The sequence below is a fragment of the Aplidium turbinatum genome, chromosome 11, assembly GCF_918807975.1.
Source record: "Aplidium turbinatum chromosome 11, kaAplTurb1.1, whole genome shotgun sequence".
Taxonomy (NCBI): Eukaryota; Metazoa; Chordata; class Ascidiacea; order Aplousobranchia; family Polyclinidae; genus Aplidium; species Aplidium turbinatum.
This window is the reverse complement of record NC_137482.1, coordinates 24,638,765-24,660,968: the sequence shown is the minus strand read 5'-3', so window position 1 is coordinate 24,660,968 and position 22,204 is coordinate 24,638,765. Positions and strand designations below refer to the sequence as shown.

Here is a 22,204-nt window from a genome sequence, read left to right as displayed (position 1 = left end):
GCCCATTCAAATCATACAGCTGTAGCTATCTAATGCAGCATTAAAGCATAAAATATTAAAAAATAACATTGAAGCATTGAATTTTTTTGCTTAGTGGGATTTTTGGAAAGTTTTTTGCTTAACCAAGCGTTCAATATTAGGTCGAGCAGACGATGTGGCAACTTTCAACTGCACACTGAGATTTTCATCTGTCAACCTCGACCTGTAACGACCTATAGCAAAAGAAAGGTGCACCAGTGTAGGCATAAAACAGCTTTGAGATGTCTTTTGTTCTTAATGCATGAGCGATTGTCAAATTGTTTTGCGGGCCACGCAGGTTCGTCATCTCTGGTTTAGACATTACCACACTTGATAGACTACGGATGCGTTATTGATCATTGATTACTCTCTCTTATCTTTATAAACGCAAGTTAAGAACTATTGGGAAACACGTTTAAGCCTTCCGTAAAGACATTGCACACCAGTGACCAGCCAACGCCGTCAACATCGTCAAACTACATTTTAAAATGATTATGATGTTTGTTAGATTGGTGACATTTTATCATCGCTGGCTTACGAACGTGCCTGATTGTGACCTTGTCGGACAGGAAAGTAGCAAAGAAGAAGAGAGAATGACCAATGCGAACAAGCGATATAAACAACAACAAATTTAAAACATTTTTACAATACTCGAAGGGAGGATAACCCCCAATCAACCTACTCTGTGCTTGCACCACGGCTGCTAAGGTATAGACCTACCTTGGCTGGTAGAAACTCAAGCCACTGCCGGTCTGACGTATGCCATTCCTTCCGTGTTGTGTGCTCGAGTGGCAGATTGTCTTCAAGCACCTGTTTACTCATATAAGCGCATTGTGATGAGTTTGCAATCTCGAACAGTCAAATTAAACTACGTATTGTATTTATTCTATTTCGTAGCCTATACCTTGGCCCAGTGGCAGTACGTTACAAACCAAGAGCATCCGTACCATAGGTGGGTTGGTTGGTTGGTTGTCATGAACCACCAGACCAAACTTGCATGGAAAATTTAATTTTGTTATCATCCTTCTGTTGACAAGCAACCTACCGGTGGATGTGCAGTGCATTATATGCGTTCATGTAACCTTGCCTTGTTTGCTACCTGTGACAGTATGCCATGCTGTGATCGTGCAAACAAGATGTTTCTAAACCAACATGCAAATGCTGATTTCGCTCACGCATGTTGTAACGCAGTGGTTCTCAAACGTTTTAATTTATAGAAATTACGTCACAAAAGCGAGAACCGTGGCTTTCCTTTTGATTATCATCACAAGTGCGATTCCACACTATAACAGCGAGGGTTCCGTTCTGTAGCCAAATAACCGTAACCTTGCACATTTAATACTCGTATAATTCCTTTTAGACCGATCCCTGTCAGACGAATATGTGTATTTAGTCGCCGACATTTTCAATATTTTGTCCATATAGGGCCTAGGCTACTAGGGCCCTATTTACATTTACCTCATAACTGGTCTGTTTAGTGTTATCACTTTTGTTCTAAAGTGGCCTAAGTACAACAAAGATTGGCCATAATGTAATTGTAAGATTATTTAGGTTGTGTCATAATGGAGCTAAATGAAGGGGCGATGAGATTTTCTTGAATGAAACACATTCTACTGCAGACGTTCTTGCAGACTGCAAACCCCAAACTTGTTGGCACCGCTTTAAATTATCAACCAGTTGTCGCACCTCCTCACAAAATTACTGAAAAGCGATAATCACCTGCAATCCAAATATGGGTTGAAATAAGCCGAGATTTTTTTTGCACCATTTTACAACTCCCCCCAATGATTCAGCATCTCCTCGCCCCCTTGGAGACAAGTCTAGCGGCCATTAGTGATGTAAGCACTCCTTGTAAAGAACTTCTGTTATGGAAAAAATAAAAACTTTTGATTTACCTATTAAAGCAATAAGGTTTTATGTTTATTTGAAGGTTAACAATGTTAAAAAATTAAAATACCGCATTTAAGGTGTCGCAACACCCGTTTTGAGAACCACTGCTTCAATAAATCTTGATGGATTGTGACGAACTGCTATCTCATTGTGTTTTGATGGAATCGTCACCATCGATTGTTATAACGTGAATAATGTTACTGTAACCATGACAACGTAATGGCAGGTCTAACATATTCAGCTCCAACTAATCATTTCCTTTCCTTTATGTATTGTGTCCACTAGGGGGCAGGCCCCGGGCTACATCGATGAGTTGAGCGAGTCGCGAACTCCGGCCCTCCGCCCTGGCCCCTCGGTGTCTGGTAATCATAGAATGAGAAACTAAAGTTAGATTATTAACGACTGTGCTTTTAACGTTCTTGCTGGTTCATGATTGTGGATGTCTTGGCTACCTCGGCTGAAGGTCACAAACACTTGAACGGTTTCAATGGAAATCATCAATTTGATTCGCATTTTCCAGCAACCGAGGTAGCTTTTGTAACGTGCTTGTGTTAATATTGCGACCTTGCTGAAATATTAATTGCATTTTATTATTATCCAGCATAGGACAAAATAATCACTAATTATTTGGATCCTAATGCTTTGTGGCTTTGGTTGCGATCAAAATCAAACTTTATTCGATGATTCTGATGAGAATAAATTGACAAGTGTTTTAACTGACATTTGTCGTTTTGCTACCTAATGACAATAGCCAAGCCTTTCAACTCTCACTAGTGATTTCAGCTTTGTCCTATGTTGATGCGCTCAACCTGGTTTTGCTGCACCGCGTTAACTTCAACATAATTTTGAAGATTGCTTGGGATACTCGTCACAATTAAACATTGTATAATAAAACGCAATATGACATCACAATATCTAAGAGGAAAGCGCTACCAGAGTCTTGTATTTAACGGCACGGACCAGTATGTAGTTGCAACCGACAACGTAGCAAACCTCCAATGAGCATTGAACTGTGTTTGAGAATATTGCCTGGTGCATGGAAGATATCTTGGATAGGATCGAAGGGAACGTTATACTACCTGAGATACATGTTGTAACGTACCAGAAGAACAACACTAACCTTGAAACATTAATAGATGGATTACCACCAAAATAACTGAGAAATAACTGGGAGTGTTTTTGTCTTGATATATTAATAACATAGCAGCCTATGGGCAGTAGCGTTGACAGGGGGGTCCAGGGGGTACACTTAGACCCAGGATAGTTTAGGGACCCAAAGGACCCGGGAACTTCAAGAAATCACCTCGTATTTTGTAAATAGTGCGTTTTTTTAAAGTGCCTCGATTTGGGACCCAAAGATCTCATCGGCATCGGGTCCAAATTATCCTTTCAACAGTCCTGCGTATAGACGGTCTACTTCTTGTCCAGAAAATTGTGTTGTAAACCAATTTATATTGATTGACATTTTAATAAATTAAACTATTTTATAAGGAATTCTTTAGAGGAGTGAAGGTGTTATGAAATCTAATATTATGGTAATTGTCATTCACGAAAATACTAACTTTAAAGATACAGAGAGTGAAAATAAGCTTTTATGACCAGATAACTTATTGTACACATAGTAACCTAAAACACTGTATCGCTCAAACGCAATAATGCATGAACATAATCTATGCTACGAGAACAGTTATCTCATTATCCATCTTCGGAAACGAAGGGCGAACATCATCATCATGCACATGATCAAGCAAAGTGTCTCTCTGGTGAGCCGATTAGTTGGCTGTAATTTGTTGTAACATAAATAATGGTACAAACCAAAGCAACGCCACCGGCTTCTATTATTTCGTAATTTAGTTTGACACATGAAACAAAGATATATATGCTATTTAAATCAAACTTCAAAGACACTCATACAGACCAAGATTAATGTTTGCTATCGCAGAGGTAAAATAACCAAGGAAAACCATCTATCAAAATCCGCATTGTATACTGCTGCTAACGATCGCAAAATGTCAATTTTCTTGATGATTTTCCTGTTGTTTGGTGTTACAAAACTTACACGCATATTTATTTGTTATTTAAGCAATCTTATTGCGAATGAAACATTAAATAGACAAAATTAAACAAAACTACTCAAGCTAAATAAAACCTAGTAACCAGACGGCATTTAACATAATAACATGAAAATAAACAAAAAAGTACAAACATTTTCGGCCATACTCATGTTAGCCCTTGTCAAGTAACCAACTGACTGATGTTCCTCATAAATTGAAATTACAAATTCCTTTAATTATTTTATCTGTTTATAGTTGAAAAAAATCACCTCTCTACCAAAATTGCACTATTCAAGTTGTAATCCAAAAGAAGATATAACTAGACAAGATCACCTATTTGCTTTATTACGTTGTCTTTAGTAGATGAACAAGGTTAGCATCCGAAACAAGTCTGATTTGTGTCCCATCAAGGTGATTGCAGCGACACTGCCAGTGTCAAACTGAGTTGAGAAATGGTTATAGATTTGTATTACTAATTCCATCGTCACAAGCAACATTGACAGCATATGTTGCTTTGCCTGTCTAACAAAACTATCTTTGTGTATGAGAATTATGACGCTTTTACGTTGATTTAGCGTTAGTGGATGGTAAGTCAACGTAAATGCGACCAAACTTGTTGTTCCATCCAATGATAGCGATTTGCATAATTTATAGTTTGGAATGATCGAAGCGGTCGTCAGCGGGTTACTGGACGAGGTCACCTGGTTTCGTGAAAATAGAGTGAAGTTTCTCGCCGGACTCTGCACTATTCAGTTTCTTTGTGCTATTCCTATGGTAACGCAAGTAAGTTGACTTCTGTTGTGAGGTCATTTCAACTGCCGCTACACCGATGAAGGGTTTCTCCGCTCAACCATGTACCAATGGAGAGTGACAGCTTCCTTTTCCTGCCAGTGTAGTGCCGAGAAACAGACTGCACCACCAAACATTGTACCATTCTGCGTCCACCAAATGTGTTTTTGTGTGTATGTTTTGGGGGATGATGTTCAAGACTGACTGATTTCTAATAGCGGCACTTCAGTGCAGTCCGAGAGACACTGTGATGTGGTGATGAACGGATAGACTCTCGGCATCATACACGAGGATATGACAATGACATCATCACTTATCTTCACTTCTTGTGCAGAGTGGAATGTACTGGGTGACTTTAATAGACTGGTACGCATCCGGATTGTCACTGATGGTTGCTGCTGTCCTGGAAATTTGCTGCATTTCTTGGAATTATGGTGAGTTTCCCTGCTGGCTCGGTTAGCTGCAGCCGCAGCGATAAGTTTCTCATTTTCGTTCTTTTTTGATTTGTAGCTGTAGTCAGACATGCAATGATCGCAACCAATAACTCCAGTCGATTACGATTGATTACACTTTTGATTTATGAGTGCAAATAGTTCTTGGGTGCAAATAGTTCTTGAGTGCAAATAGTTCTTGGGTGCAAATAGTTCTTGGGTGCAAATAGTTCTTGGGTACAAATAGTCAGGGTTGCCAGATTCTGTGGAGCAATATATACCAAATAGTAAAAAAAAATATACCAAATATATACCAAACCGAAAAAATTATACCAAGTTTATACCAAACAGATCTGAAAAACCAAAGTTTACACAAAAATTACGTTTTGAACACACCAACTAGCTGAATAATGTTTAATTATTAACTTGGGAAAAGAACATTTCAGTTTAGGCTAATTTTCATATATATGACCCGAAGATGAATTGATTACCACAGCGATTTCGCATGATATTTAATCAAGTTTCAGAAAAAAAAAATGTTACTGGAGCGTTGGTTCCTGTAATACAGACGAGACCACGCCCACTTGGCTAATGCATTAATAAAACGCACCATGCAACCATCAAGAACCCAACAAAATATACTTTACTCCGAATAGTACCAAAATGACCGCATGCCACACCTAAATTTCCCGACGCCACAAAGGGCACACCTATCTGGCACTGGCAGGCACCTAATTGGGGTGCAACCTAGTTCGTACCCTGAACAGTTCGGACCCTCAGTTCGTACCCTGAAAAGATCGAGAAAAAAATTAAAAAAGCCGAAGTCGCTGATCGCAGTTTAATAGCACAAAGCCGAAGTCGCTGATCGGAGTTTCCGCAAACAAACTCAAGGGTTAGGGTTAGGTTAGCGGAAACCGCGGTTAGCGGAAACTGAGGAAAAATATTTGCAGAAACTGCGATCAGCGAGGGTTAGGGTTAGAGAGCATCAGCATAGATTACTCGATGGTTAGGGTAAGCCGAAACTGCGGTTAGCGGAAACTGCGGAAAAATGTTTGCGGAAACTGCGATCAACGAGGGTTAGTTAGAGCATAGATTGCTCTATAGTTAGGGCTAGGGTAAAGGTTAGCGGAAACTGCTGGAAAATATTTGCGGAAATTGCGATCAGCGAGGGTTACGGTTAGAGCATAGATTAATCTATGGTTAGAATTAAGGTAAAGGTTAGCGGAAACTACGGGAAAATATTTGCGGAAACTGCGATCAGCGAGGGTTAGGGTTAGAGCATAGATTAGTCTATGGTTAGTGTTAGCGGAAACTGCGATCAGCAACTTCGGCTTTGTGCTATCTTTCTCTCGATCTTTTCAGGGGGAAAATTTTCAAATGTTTGCGGAAACTGCGATCAGTGACTTCCGCTTTTTTTAATTTTTTTTCTCGATCTTTTTAGGGTATTGTTTGTTTGTTTGTTTATCTTTATCCTGCATTGCGGGAAAGCGGACTTGAGCGCTATGCATCGGTGTACGCCTTCCGACGTACACCTGACCCACGCTGCAGCCGACTGCAATGTCTGTTTCCGGTTGTCTACTATACTTATGACTTAAATTTGGTACTACCCATTACTCGAAATCGATCACTGGGTAGAGGCAATTATCGTAAAGTTTCTTGCCTAGAGAAACAACAGCAAGTGCGGGTGGCTGGAGTCGAACATGCAGGCTTTCGACTGTGAGCCCAACGCGCTAACCACTCGCCATTGCTACGAACTGAGGGTCCGAACTGTTCAGGGTACGAACTAGGTTGCATCCACCTAATTGTCTGCGCCTAATACAGTAGACATGCTCCAAAAATTTAGGAAATTTTGCACTTTACCGAAGTATCAGGATCAACGTCAGGGTAATTAGGAATTAAGTAATTATGATTCAATAATTACATACGATATAACACAATAAGGGAATTAGTAAGCAGGCCCGGATTTAAGCGGGGGCAGAGGGTGCAGGTGCTCCGGGCCCTCCGCCTTTTGGAGGCCCCCTTACGTGGACAAAATGTGATTTTGTGCTATTATGACTTTTTTCTTTCAGCCTTTGAAGTTTCTGCAAAATGCTGTGGTGCATTGCTGGATAAATGCTACTGTAGACATAGGGGTGGTTTTTCGCACCGTAGGCGCGAAATTTTTTTTTGCAGAAATCCCCCGATCTAGGGACAGTGGAATATCGGGATAACTCACTTTACTGATTTTTCTTGAGAAATGGACAGTTGGAGGGTTACTAAAAAGTTCAAAAATTAGCAGTTCTGCTAATTTTTAAACTTTTTAGTACTAACTGCACAAATTTTTCTTTGATTTTAGGTAAATTCATTTTCATCAAATGAATTGCTACATTTGGTTAAAATTTTGGGTGCTACAGTATAAAATCTGCAAAACCTTACTGCAGCAGTGTGAGGCTACTACCGTTATCGGTGTTGCGTGAATTCTACCCCTGCATTATCATGACTTGAATACTACCGTATTAAACAAAAATGATATCACATATTTCCAACATATATTTTGGCGATACATAGGCTACTTTGTACACACGTGGGCAGGTCATAGGCTATAAACTGCACCTGAGTATGCGACATATGGCAGTAGCCAGTAGACCTCAAGCTGTAGTTGCATCAAATTTTGTCGTAACATTGTGACCCTCCAGTTGTCCACCTTAATTATGAGTGAGCAATCCCCTACTTCTACCATCCCTACCCCGATCTAAAAGTGCCTCGGGCCCCCATCAGCTAAATCCGGCCCTGTTAGTAAGCATGAAACAAGTTTTAGCCACACATTAACATTTAACAACACTCTTCAACATTTTGAAACCAAAATTTACATTCTATCATAACAGCACAGTCAAAATCTTAAGTCAACAACACTTGCAATGTTGCTCACTGAGAAGCATTCTTTAACACCTTGAGACAACAATATACCTTATAAAACATTACATTTAACCAAGTGTAAGTTAACCTGTAAGTGTAAGTTAGCTCGTGTTTATATTCTCAATGCTGATTGGCGATTGCTGTTGATGATTGATTGATGGTCATTAGGCTAAATCTCAAATGGTACATCCATTTTAGTGTTTCAACTTAGCTTTTTTAAAGAAGAAACAAGTTTTTATTGGTTGACATACTCCAAATTTGTACATTGAAAAAACTACTGGTCATTTGACACCAAGTTATAAAATATACCAAACTCATAAAATCACCTACCAAATGCTACAAAATATACCAAATATATACCAATATACCAAACGAAAATTTCAACTACCAAACATAAAAAAAATATACCAGATTTGTGAAATTTGGTATATAAATATACCAGATGGCAACTCTGCAAATAGTTCTTGGGTGCAAATAGTTTTTGGGTGCAAATAGTTCTTGGGTGCAAATAGTTCTTGGGTGCAAATAGTTCTTGGGTGCAAATAGTTTTTGGGTGCAAATAGTTCTTGGGTGTTCCGATTCGGGTTCAAATTTGATTAGAAACATTTAAAATGTTAAATAAATGTAACAAATGTTTATGGCATTCAAAACATGTGCTAATAATAATAATTAATCAACATCGAACAAAATTTGGCATATATTTAGACTGATTGCAGAAACGAGCCAATGTGGAATTTTCAAGGTTTTATCAATGAGTTTGTCGTTTACGTGAACCACAGAACATCCGCCTTTTGAAGGCTGTAGTCGGAGATGAAGCAATTCGTGCTTGGCGGTTGGAATAATTCGCACAACACTTCAACAATCGGAAAGTTCGCTCTGTCCATCTAAGTGACCGCCTCTACTTCAGAGGTTCAGAGCTTCTACGAGTATGCAAAACTGTCAGGATCAATCTTTTAAAATAATTTTCTCAATCCGAGGATAAAGATTTTCACAATCAATCAAACCAATAAGATGTTGTTATAGCTTATCACGTTATGAGCTCGGCACTAAACTAAAGTTCTCCTGCGACCCTACTGTGTGACCCTATTTTACGATGCGTCTTTGCATTTTATAGATATATGTTTGTTGAGTATCATTCAGCTCATTTTGTACCTTGGCCATGTGAGAAGTTTCAAAATCGTGACAGCCCCGATAGCTCAATTGGTTAGCGCGTCACTTCTGAAACGAAAAAGCTTCAAGATCAAGCGGCGCTGGTTCGATTCTCGGGGTGTGCGCTTGAGCAACGCACGTTAAGGACTGCTCTCCATTCAGTGGCATCTAATGCATGGAATAGTTCCCAGGCAACAAGACTTCAACAATCGGAAACTTTACTCTGTCAATCTCGGTGACCGGGCCTGGGTCAGGGATTCAAAAGCTCTACAAGTATGCAAAACTGCCAGGATTAAGCTCTGCAAGAAGCTTTCCCAGTCCGAGGATAAAGATTCAATCAATCAATCAATTCATCACAAGATCGTCGCTGAGTAGGCTATCGTCGCAAATGCTTCACACCTTTGTGAAGTCATAAATACATTCTAGTGACCATTCCTGCTTCCTGAAATCAGTAGTTGAAAAATAAACGTCTTTCCCTCGCAATGAAGAGTTAGGGAGAAGGCAACTTTGCTACTTCCGACTTGTGGAGGTGAGTCGGAACTGCGTCTCCAATTGCCGTGGGGTATAAACGAAGAAGGGGGTTTCTGCGCCATTTACCATGTGCCAAATACTATGCGTGGTCGGCGCGAACTGGATGAGGATACAATCCAATGACTGATCGACATCTATTCAATCTTCTCGCCCGAGTCACCGTCACTGCTCAAAGGGGGTATAAAGAAGAGGCCCATGATCCTTGAAATGGTAAAAAAACGGGTTCAAATGAAAAAGGTTGAATAGTACTTGAAACTTGTTTGTTGCCTTGCTACGTGCTACCAGAGAAAATACCATCCTGCTAATCTGAAACGTGTTTTTACAAACAAAAAAGACAAAAACCTGCCCAAGCACAGAACACGCTAAGAAGTGAACAGGGAAGGAAGTCGTGACAATATTTGAACGCCGTTCCATGCAATTACCTGTGGATTCTCGTGTATAGTGTTGAGTGTTGAGCTAGTCAGAAGCACTGTGCTGTGTTTTCCTGTTGATACATTTAATATTTAACCTTTGTATTTTGTTCAGATGTAGATAAAGTTATTGTATGTTATTCCCGAAGAGGACATCATGTGATGTCGAAAACGTTCGATGTGAAATTTGTTTCAACGTTCTTTTTTGTGTTTTTTTTCTGCAACTTAAATGTAAAAATAAACGTAAACATGTTGAATCTGATTACGCTGCTCGGCTTCGAATGGCTATGGATCAACAATCAATTGCTTTTGCACATCGTTAAGCATTTCAGTTTATCTCCTCAAACAAAGCAGTTGATTGTTGTAGCAGTTTGTGATAATAATTATTTGCAACACTTACCTTTGTCCTTCAACGCTTTCCAGGCGTGCGCCGTTTCTTATTTGATATCAAATGCATGATCGGTCATCGACCCCTTTTCTGGCAGTGGTGGCAGTTTGCTTGGATGTTTGTCACTCCTCTTTGCATTACGGTAAGCGAACACAAGAGTTTTGAAACAACAAAAACAATAATAGCATTTGCAGAAGGCATAGCTGCACATTCATTGTGTGAGCTATGCTCCTGAATTAAGAAAAAGCGCAATACTCAACATGAGATGAAACAAAGAAGCTCCTTTCAGCATGCAAATGCTTGTTGAGTCTGGTTACTACGTCCTCTGCAATGCTTAGTGTAATTTTCTTTCAGACTTTGGTTGACAAGTTCGCAATCTAAGACGCAATAACTAGTTGACCGCCAGAGAGCAACTATTCTTCTCAAATTGTATTAACTGTTTTTTTTTTCTTATCGTTTGGATTAAATTCTTGATGTTGTTTCCGCTCGTCCTGACTTTCGTTTTGTTGCCTTTGTCTTGCTGCAACATTCTTGCAATAGAATAATCCCGGCAGCTTCTGTGTTTCTGGCGGTTCACTGAACTTTTTTTATTCAAGTTTGAAATCTTTCACGGTTATTTAATATTGTCTATATAGTTGTCTCTTGCTTTCTTTATGCGAAGCGTCCCTCAAAACTAGTCAAACTAACCAGCAAAGGAGTGTGGGATATTTAGTATCTGGCGGCCCTTACCAATATAATTATGGTGGCACTTTGCTAAATCAAGCTGTAAAAGGAATGCTATGTTAGTACATATGGCGAGTGTAATGTTGCCAGATTATATGCAAAATTTAATCTAATGTAATTATTGTCTTTAGTTTCTGATCATCACTCACTTTGCCTTCTACTCCCCTGTGACCTACGATGGGAAGAGGTATCCCAAATGGGCTGAGGTGGTTGGTTGGTTGTCCGCCATGTTGTCCATCCTTGCTATTCCAAGCATCGCTATATTCCAGCTTTTCAATCATCCTAGAGCAATAGGCTCATTTTATCAGGTAAAGAGAAAATCTCAATTTATTTCTGTTTATAAATAAAAGGAATAAATTAAACAAGTTTTAAGAGAAAATGAAGATTTTTCCTTTTCGGTTACACGTTTTTTCTTTGGGCATAAATCTCAAAAAACAACCATTTTGGTTGGGAGTCTGAGGGCTTGGCCACAGAAAATATAGACAAATTTTTCCTCGTTTTGGTCCAATTCTTATTTTTTTCCCAAGAATTACTTTTGCATGACCATGATCATCAAAGCTCAATTTCTTTAGAAGTTGGGTTTAAGAGATTTGGTTGAACAAAACTAAGTTTTGCGACTACATGAGAACTGCAATACTTCTTCTTTTAAGTTTTGCATGGCGTTTTTGGTAAACAGGTGAAGGTTTGCACATAGTTCTAACGGAGTACAACATCGAACACATGACATACAGTACTTATCTACTTTTGAATCTAATATTTGTTATGAAAGCTTCAGTTATTCTGCTTGCTATTTTCCACAATGATAGACTACTGCAACCAAAATGTGCACAAACTTTAGTTTGTACTTTTTATGATTTTGCCATAGCAAAGAACTTCGAACATTGATTGAAAGTGCCCTCTACCGTCTTCTTCAACAGTGTTTCTCTGCTGCCGAAACTCTTTTTCTCCGCGGCTAAATATCATATTTTTGTAGAAATGACTTTCATAGCTTACACGTAATCTAACGTTGCTGTTAGTTTCTCTACAACTCATTTGCAATCAAAAGCTTCCCAAACTTTAGCCCTTCTTGGTATGAGAACTACTGTAGGCCTACTGCTCTATAATACTATATGTTGAGGTCTACTATGCATAGCTTATCTTATAGCCTACAGTTATTGTCACTGGAATAAGTTAATTAATTATTGACGTAATTAATGTAGTTGAATCAGGGACGTCCAGAAATGAGTTGAATGAGCAATGTTTTTATTTCACTGTATTTAAGCTGAAAACACAGCCTGCAATCTTTCGACGTTGAGATAACGTTCTCTTGACGTCACATGGAGTTTATTGATAAATGAGATTCTAAGTCAATCAAGCTTCACAGCATCTTATCTATTTTCCATTTCAGCGAGTTCGAGCTCTACTCCGATGCGACCCGGATTGGGGGCCACGTGATCCGAAAGTCTACTATCCTTACCGCCACAGCACGGACAAGATGGAAGATTTGAACGGAAGTGAAAGATTGGCGAAGTCTTCTTGTTGCATCCAAGCTAAGGAATCAAATCATTCCGACTCCATAGACATTCCTCCTGTTTATCATTCTGAATAACTCATCGAGATCTTGTACTGTACATATTCATTGCAATTCTAACTTAGCAGTTTGAAATTTTTTTATCGTTAGAAAACGGAAAATATTTTGCTTGTGATTGAACAATCATATTCAAAAGATTAAAGCAGCTATTTTTAAATATATTAAACAAATTTATGTTGCCACAGCTATTTGAGACAACGCAATTCATTTTTATTTTAGGTATGCAAGACTGACGTCCAATAAAATAATAATATTGTTTTATTTCGCGCCAATTGCGACAAGATACGGTAGGCTACACTGCGATCACACATGCAACCAGGGGCGTAACCAACACAAAGTTTCTTGGTGGAGCAAATATAAGTCTCACTGTGCATATCAGTGAGCCCGGCAACGAGTCATCGAAGGGAAAACCCCCAGAGACGTCCCGAGAAAAAATTGAAAAATGGCCTTAAAATTGTATGTTCTAAGAGTGGGCTACTTTCAGCCTAAATCAATAGCAAAACTTTGTCAAATGATGCTATGACAAAGAGTGAAATTATTCTTCATAATATTTCGGGAGGCAGCCTCCTTTTCCTCCCCTCCCTGACTACGTTCCTGTATGCAGCAGCAATGAAGGGCAAACAATATAAACGAGGAAATCAATTATCTTCCTCGAACTGAAAGAATGGGAAGTTAATGACAACAATTTAGAAAAAATTTCAAGCCAAACTAAAACAACTGCGGGAGAGTCACCACTTGAGGCGGGAATGATCAAGGTCATCGTATTTGCTTTTCATGGAAGCTGCTTGTTTACATATTTCAATTTGCTACCGTTGAGATAATCGGAATAATAACCCAATTCATGTAACCCCGCACCGAGACTTAACAGTTGCCGCGGAATCGCCAGAAAGGTATCGCCTTTTCATCTTCCCTTAACTCTGTGTGACCGGTTAAACGTTTTCATAACTTAACTTTTCTTTAGGTTTGAGGTACAGAGTCAAGCCGAGAATAGACCTTGTTATTTGCCTTCATACAAATCCATCTTTTGACGCTAAAAATATGGAAAAGGAACATCAAGTTTGTATGGGAGAGTCGTGAAAATCGAGACTGGAAATGTTTTCTTTGTTTTTAGACCAATATGATCGAATGTGACATCCTCTTAGTTGGTGCACATGTCAGTGTGAGATGAATGGAAATTTCAGTCCGACAAACGCAAGCGACAAAGTTAGGTGGGATTTTATTGTTTTTTAAGTTGTACAACAGATACAACTTTGCTTATTAATCTTTTCAACCAGAGTTAAGAAGAGGCACATTTTTAAGTACCGACGAGATAAATGAAACATGCTGTCTCTCCTTGCATTTTCTGTCTGGTGTAGCCTATGACCTAGTTTTAGCAGAAATATTAGTAGTGCAGTCGTGGAAGGTTTTTTGTGGGAAAAAATTTTTATCAAGCTGATACTTTTCTCAGACCTTCCCCATACTATGCAAATGGCTCAGAAAAAATTCCCCATCAATCGGATGATGGGAAACCCCATTTTCCAAATGACGTCACAATCCCTTTATGAAAATTTTAAGTTTTTCAAAATAGGACATATTATACATCATTTTTTAGGTTTTTTCAAGGGGAACAACTTTTTCTATTAACAAGAACCCTGAAAATGTACAGAAAAAGAGTTATTACCGATTAAGCAAAAGGATAAATTTATGAATTCCAGGCAAATTTGAATTATTCGTCACTGTTGGACTTACTGTATTCTTCTACATTCGTTAACAAGAATTAAACAAAGTAAGCGAAACAAAACTTGAAGCTATCATCATCATCAAAAACGTCAAAGATGTTGCTTTCCTCCTCGTCTTGTCCCGTTTCATCTTCATTGTAAGAGCACTCCTCTTCGGTACCAACATCGACGTTATGCAAAAGTGAAAAAAAAAACTTCATTCTTAAGTTTTTCGTCTAGTCTCTGGAGCAGTGTTTCTCAACCCCGAGTCCGCGGACTCAAATGAGTCCGCGGAAGGGCCTGGATGAGTCCGCGAGCACAGTTGCTTTTGCTAGTAGTCAGTTCATATTGTATTACAAATAAAACGTAAAGCTCACAGCTCTTTAAAGGACACGAAACTTCTTCGGCACCTAGAATCAAACCATGGAAATTTTGTTAACAAATCTCTTGAAGTATTTAAAGAAAAAGGGCATCAGGTGAAGCGAAGTCGCATTGATCGCCCAACTGCTTGGGGAGGAATAGTATATTCTCACAGTCATGCAGTGCGTGCTTCTTTTGCGGTTGCATGGAAAATCGCTTGTGCAAAAGCACCTCACACAGCTGGAGAAAATTTGATTAAACCAGCATCTGTTGAAATGGCCAGGATAATGTGTAGTGATGCTGTTGCTAACAAACTGGAAATCGTTCCTTTGTCAAACGACACCATGAAGCGGCGTATCGAAGAAATCTCAAGAAATGTTCTCCAACAAACAATCGCTGCCATAAGATGCTGTGAAAGATTTAGTTTGCAACTGGATGAGACAACCGATATCGGAAGTGATGCACAGCTCATGGTGTTTGTGCGATATTTTGACACAAATGATTTTGTTGAGCAGTTTCTGTTTTGCCGTCCACTTGCTAAAAATACCACAGGAGAAGAAATATTCAAGAAAGTGGATTACTTCTTTGAAGAACATCAGCTTGAGTGGTCTAATTGCGTGTCTGTTTGTGCTGATGGTGCTCCAGCCATGATGGGAAGTAAGAAAGGCTTCATGAGTTTTGTGAAAAAGAAAAACAATAACATTTCGGTTGTTCATTGTCTTCTCCACAGAGAAAATTTGGCAACAAAGAAAATACAAGAAAATCTTGCCATAGTTTTCAAAGAGGTTGTATCTGTGGTAAATTATATTAAATCTCGCCCTTTGAACACTCGCATTTCGTGCTTTGTGTGACGAAATGGGAGCGGAACTCAGTGGGTTTCTGTTCCATTCAACTGTTCGTTGGTTGTCACGAGGAAAGGTGCTTGAGAGAGTGGCTACTCTTAAAGAGGAAACCCATGCTTTTTTAAAAGAGCAAAATCATGAACTTGCTGATCGCTTTAGTGATGATGAATGGATTGCGAAGTTTCTATTTTTGGCCGATGTTTTCAGCCATGTAAACCAACTGAATAGTTCTATGCAAGGAAAAGAGAAACTATTTTTTGATGTTTTGGAAAGTATTGATGCATTCAAACGTAAAATAAAGCTGTGGATGCATCGAATGAAAAGTGGGAGGTTAGCTGCTTTCCCAGGATTGAACTTATTTGTGGAAGAGAAAGATATCAATTTGGGCGTCATTCTTCCCATCTTTCTTGAGCACCTCAACACATTTCTTTCTGAATTGGATCGTTATATTCCTTCCAACGATTATTGCAGGATCTTTAATTGGGTTCGGAATCCTTTTCAGGTGTCAGCGCTAGAACTTCATTCAGATATGGACTGCATTGCTGAACAGTTGCTTGAATTGCAAAGCCGACAGATGTGGAAAGACAAGTTTAAAAAGGCTTCTTTGACTCAATTTTGGGCAAATGTGCAGTCGATGGAGCCTAGTCTTTCAGATCTTTGCAAGCAAGCTGCAACAGCTGTTTTGCCATTTCCAACCACATACCTGTGTGAATCCGGCTTTTCAACTCTGACGATGATCAAAACGAAGTATCGCAATAGACTTCAACCGGAAGATGACATCAGATGTGCACTGACAATCATAATTCCGGAATTCGATAAACTTGTCAAGCAAGTTCAAGGACAAGGCTCTCATTGAGTATGTGTTGAGTGAAAAACAGTGCTTGCTTTTTTCGTTGATACCGTATTAAACTCTCTTGGATAGAAATCAAAAAACCTATTTTTCGTTAATATATAGCTTGAGTCCGCGGATATATAGGCGAGCTTGAGAATAGTCCGTGGGTCAAAAAGGTTGAGAACCACTGCTCTGGAGTAATGGAGTATGTCGTTCACTCGTTCATACTTATTATACTTAGATACGAAAAAGATGTGAAACTATCTTTGTATTTGAAGCATACTTAGGCTACTATACTATTAACTTACATTCGACACCATGACTCCAGATATTGCTGATATTTGCAGAATTCTCTTTTCATCTATGGTTGTAAGCCTACGATCAACTTCTAACCGAGCAGCACACAGTAAAGAGGACAGCAAAAAGCTTCACCGGAATTTGGAAAGATCTTGCGATCGAGTAAGCTTTTATGCGCTCAATTAAGTCGCGTGGAGGATTGACGGAAGGAAAAGTATGCAGAAAGTGTTCGACATCTTTGGGTTTTTGGTGTGAGTCACTCGGCAAGTATTCATGAAGCAATGACGCAACTAAACAAGGCTCAGTTTCTATGAAGTAGGCTAACCAGCATGAAGAGTTGGGTGCTTCAAGAAAAAAGAGGGATTACGAAGATTGTAAAAGTTTCTGGCCTGGTTAACAACGAAAAACCCATTCTTAGTACCAGATGTAAACCTATCTTCTCCTTCAATCGAAATTTTTATTTTTTTGTCAAAAACTGAATAAGTTTATTGTTACACCATGTAAATCAAATCTGTTTTTTCGTATTGGTAAGTATAAAGTGTGAGGATATTCAATAAAACCTTCAGGTTGGTTAGTCTTGTAGTTTTTTAAATATTTGTAATTTTGTCAGAAAAATCAGGATGGGGTAAGATGTGCAATGCTAGTTGACGTATCTTGGAGCAGTTGCTCAACTTACCCCAAAAGAAATAGCCTTAGCTTATTTAATGTTTGAACTGCTGAATTTGTGTCTTTTTAGGTTCGTATTGGATAAAAAAAACAGTGTTGTGTTGTAAAGCACAATGCCTCGCAATAATACAAACAAACTGACAGGGGAATGCTTCAACTTAATCGAATTGCTCAACTTACCCCAGGTCATTGCTCAATTTACCCCATACAATTTATGCCGGGGTAAGTTGAGCAACACGCAAATAAGTATCAATATAAGAAAAAACAAAAATCGCAAGGTGATAAAACTCAATCTAAAATGTAGCTGATTCATTAGTGCTTTAAGTTCACCTTATTAAAATTTTACAAAACAAACCGTTCTTTTGTAAAAGCGACTTAAGCAAAAAGCTGCTCATCTTACCCCACCCTCCCCTAAAGTTCGCTGGAAAAAAGGAATGAAGTTTTCGGAAGTTTGAAATTCGTATGTGAAATATATCCAAAAACATTATACCCATGCTGTAGTTGTATTTGATGTCTATCATGACGAAAGTACTAAAAGTCACGAGCACTTGCGCCGAAATTCCGTTCCACAGAGCACGTTTGTGAAAATTGATCCGAGCAATTCACTTCCTTTTACTTAAGATCGCTACCTCAGCTGCATCGAAACCAAGGCTGAATTCATCAAGTTTGTTTCTACCCTTCTGAGACAATCCGAAGTTGAAGTTCACAACTGCTGTGATGATTTTACAATAACATCTACATCAAAAATAACTGATCTACACAATGAATATTGAAAAACGAAATGCACAAGAATAAAACTGCAAAGCAGAGGAGAAAGGCACATCGCATGGCGGTTAATTACGCGAGGCAAAATGCTCTGATGATGCTGACGGTTCCATTGTAGCGAAATCCCTTGATTATGCTCTTCTTCGAAAAGGTCCAGTAAATGTCATTGCTGATGATACTGATGTAGTTACTATGTTACTGCATCATTGGAAGACTGACACTCATGATGATATTTACTTCGACCAAGGAGCGCTTCAACAAAGCCTGGAGAATCAAAGAAGCCAACCCAAGTATTAAAGATATTAAAGAAGATCTTCTTTTCCTCCATGCATGGTCAGGATGCGACACAACGTCATCGATATTTGAAAAAGGGAAAAAAAGTTTGCGAAAATCAGAAACGCTGAAAGAGAATTCTGCAATTATCAGCAATGTCTGGAGTTCCCAAAACGAGGTCGGAGAAGCCTCTATAACTGCATTCAAGATCTGGTATTGTGGCAAAGAAGATTCAACGCTTACTAAACTCAGGTATGTATTTTTACATAGGGATTATATAATAATGTTTACACTTTCAAGATATTGTCCAATTCTAGATACCCTGTATGTAATATTTATCTTTGTTTACTTTTAGACATGACAATTACATGTATATGGCATGCGAAGGGATAATTGCTTTGAAAAGCTACCACCGAGCCAAAGAGCAGCCTGCTTCCATGGGTTACGTCTTTAGAATTTAAATTCAATGTTTGTGAATGGGGATGGAGAAACAATAGCAACAACGAACTTGTCCCAATAATGACGGATATGCCTATAGCACCAGAAGCATTGACCAAAGTAATTAGATGCAGATGTAAGAAATCAACGAAAAATCCATGTGGAACGAAAACTTGCACCTGTCGCAATTATGGAATGGCATGTGTTTCTTCGTGTGGTGAATGTCATGGTGTGGAATGTAATAGTATAGTAGCCTAAGCATGCTTGAAATACAAAGATAGTTTCACATCTTTTTCGTATCTAAGTAATAATTTGTATGAACGACATATTCCAGAGACTAGACGAAAAACTTAAGAATGAAGACTTTTTTTCACTTCTGCGTAACGTCGATGTTGGTACCGAAGAAAAAGAATTCTCGTACAATGAAGATATGAAACGGGACAAGACGAGGAGGAAAGCAACATCTTTGTCGTTTTTGATGATAGCTTCAATTTACATTTCGCTTACTTTGTTTAATTTTTGTTATAGAATATAGAAGAATAAGTCCAACAGTGACGAATAATTTCAAATTTGCCTGAAATTGACAGATTTATCCTTTTGCTAAATCGGTAATAACTCTTTTTCTGTACATTTTCAGGGTTCTTCTTAATAGAAAAAGTTGTTCCCCTTGAAAAAACCTAAAAAATGATGTATAATATGTCCTATTTTGAAAAACTTAAAACTTTCATAAAGGGATTGTGACGTCATTTGGAAAATGGGTCCAAAAGGGGAGTTCCCATCATCCGATTGATGGGGAATTTTTTCTGAGCCATCTGCATAATATGGGGAAGGTCTGAGAAAAGTATCAGCTTGATAAAAAAATTTTCCCACAAACACCACTTTTTAAGCTCCTACGACTGCACTATAGAAGGTTTCTAATTCTTTATGAAGTTAAACATCTCCATCATCTGTAGCAGGGAACGATCATTGAACCAATCTTGTGTTGCTGTGCTAAAAACCAAACCACAGTTTTTAGATTGCCCAGAGATGAAATGTAAGCAAGTTGTTCAAGACCATCTTCCACATCAGGTTCAAACATCAAAACGTCGGTTGGAAATCCTACTGAAGCCAAATGAGGATATCAACTTGGCAGAGTGACATTATAGGAACGTGGTTGACTTTAATTAATTTTATTTTCTTTATTGTATTCACAATAAACACAGCTAGTTGGTAACTAGGCTACAACTCACAAAAACAAAAGTGGTGTGAGATGCGCAAGTTCTCGTAATCACATTTTATCGAAGCCGCTGTGCTTGCGGTTGCTCAACTTCCCTTCATGTTGGCGGATGTCAGTTACTTCAAATTTTGTGTACACGGCGAGCTGAGGTTAATTCAAAGACGAAACGTTCTTCGAGGACTTTGCTTGACAAAATCTCATTTGTAATTGCTTTAGCGACGACATCTAGTAGATAGAATAATTTACAGATAGTAGCCTAACACTTTAACAATCGGAAACTTCACTCCGTCCATCTTGGTAACTGCGTCTGTGGTTCCATGCCTCCACAAGTATGCAGAACTGCCAGGAGTAACCTACCTGAGGCTTTTCAGTCGAGGATAAAGATTTAAATCAACCAACCAAGTCTCTCTTTACTTGTACTTCTCACTGCATGACTGTGAGAAGTACAAGTATGTTCTTTCCACCTAAAAAACAGAGAAGCTACAAGGACCCTCAAAATCTCCTGGTCGGGAACAGAGCTGGAACATTGCCCTAACCCCGTCTACCTTGGAGTGACACTGGACCGTACTCTCAGCTACAAAAAGCACATTGAAAACACAAAGGCTAAGGTTAACACCAGAAACAATATCCTGAGAAAGCTTACCAACTCTGGGTGGGGCACTAATCCACAAACCCTCAGAATGACCGCATTGGCTTTGTGCTACTCCACAGCAGAATATGCATGCCCTGTTTGGAACAGGTCCTGTCACTCATCGAAGCTTAACTCTGTACTCAATCATTCTTGTCGTCTTATTACTGGGTGTCTGAAGCCCACAAATACCAACAAACTTTATCTGCTTGCTGGTATTGCACCACCATACATAAGAAGAGACGTTAGCAGTCAAGCTGAAAGGCTAAAACAAATATGTGATGAAAAACATCCTCTATATGGAAAAACTGCTGCGCAAACCCGGTTGAAATCAAGAAAAAGCTTCCTAACAGACGTTCAGCCACTAACCTCAACAAAAGAAGAAACAAGACTTAAGCAATGGAAACAACAATTCGAAAACGACCCATCATACACTGAAATGAAGATCCCACCATCAGAGTCCCTCCCCCCAGGAGCAAACGCTCCTTGGGCAAAGTGGAAAACATTAAATCGACTCCGAACCGGTGTTGGACGTACTAAGTCTGCAATGGTGGAGTGGGGCTACGACACGGGCCCTGCTGTATGTATCTGTGGCACCGAGCCCCAAACAGCGGACCACCTTCTTGTTTGCCTTCGGCTTGCCACCCGGTGCAGTAGGTGGGACCTGTCAGTGTACAACTCCGTTGCGGAAGAATGTGTCAATCTGTGGTGTATCAACAAACTTTAGAAGACTCGATAGAAGAACCAACCAAGTCATCAATATGCTGTATGTTGATTGATTTCACGCAAAGGTTGGTCATTCCAAAAGTGAAGCATAGTCGCTTTTGATATAGGCTAAATTTTTTGATTTGGAATTATGTTGTGGGCTTACCATTAAAGCCTTTCAGTAATGAATCTAAACATGTGCGCCACAAACCAGACGTTCTATTGTAAACAACCACGTTTAACCTGTTTGCCCTAAACTAGGAAGCTGGAGACCAGGATATCCAGATGATGCGTAAAAAGATCAAGGAGGCAGCCGCGTGAGAGCCAGAACAGCTGACAAAAAATGGGAACTTTAAAACATTTTTTTTCTTTTTTTTTGAGCAAATAAACTTGATTCTGATTATATCTTTGACCATAAAATGCCTTAAAACTTTACTTTTGAGATCATTACAGGCTATTTGACTTTGAGGGTGTTTTTGACTCAGTCAACTCCAAGATATGTTGCATACCGTATTGGATTTTATTATTAAAGATTTTCGAAAGAATTGTTTATGTTTGCGTTACCCATGGTTGACGCAGTCAGCGCTCAGCAAGGACACAATTTGGCGAAAAATGTCAGATGGAGCATAGCGCGCAC

At 39.0% G+C, this 22,204-nt stretch overlaps 3 protein-coding genes across 5 annotated transcripts in view; all 3 read left to right on the top strand.

Moving 5' to 3' along the window:
• LOC145779223 (sodium- and chloride-dependent neutral and basic amino acid transporter B(0+)-like) overlaps positions 1–13,106 on the top strand; it is a 35,951-nt gene extending 22,845 nt beyond the window's left edge. For all 3 annotated transcript variants that reach the window (XM_082590758.1, XM_082590759.1, XM_082590760.1), the window contains 5 exons: positions 4,617–4,745; positions 5,086–5,185; positions 10,591–10,697; positions 11,410–11,586; positions 12,666–13,106. In XM_082590758.1, coding sequence (XP_082446884.1) covers positions 4,617–4,745; positions 5,086–5,185; positions 10,591–10,697; positions 11,410–11,586; positions 12,666–12,866 — 714 coding nt within the window. In that variant the 3' untranslated portion in view covers positions 12,867–13,106. The remainder of the gene's footprint in view (positions 1–4,616; positions 4,746–5,085; positions 5,186–10,590; positions 10,698–11,409; positions 11,587–12,665) is intronic.
• Positions 13,107–15,192: 2,086 nt separating this feature from the next.
• Positions 15,193–15,756, top strand: LOC145780352 (zinc finger BED domain-containing protein 5-like). Its single transcript, XM_082592052.1, has one exon. The coding sequence runs from the start codon at positions 15,193–15,195 to the stop codon at positions 15,754–15,756; it is 564 nt and encodes a 187-aa protein (XP_082448178.1).
• Positions 15,757–15,760: 4 nt separating this feature from the next.
• LOC145780349 (protein FAM200A-like) lies at positions 15,761–16,603 on the top strand. The gene has a single exon (XM_082592051.1). The coding sequence runs from the start codon at positions 15,761–15,763 to the stop codon at positions 16,601–16,603; it is 843 nt and encodes a 280-aa protein (XP_082448177.1).
• The last annotated feature ends 5,601 nt before the right edge of the window (positions 16,604–22,204 follow it).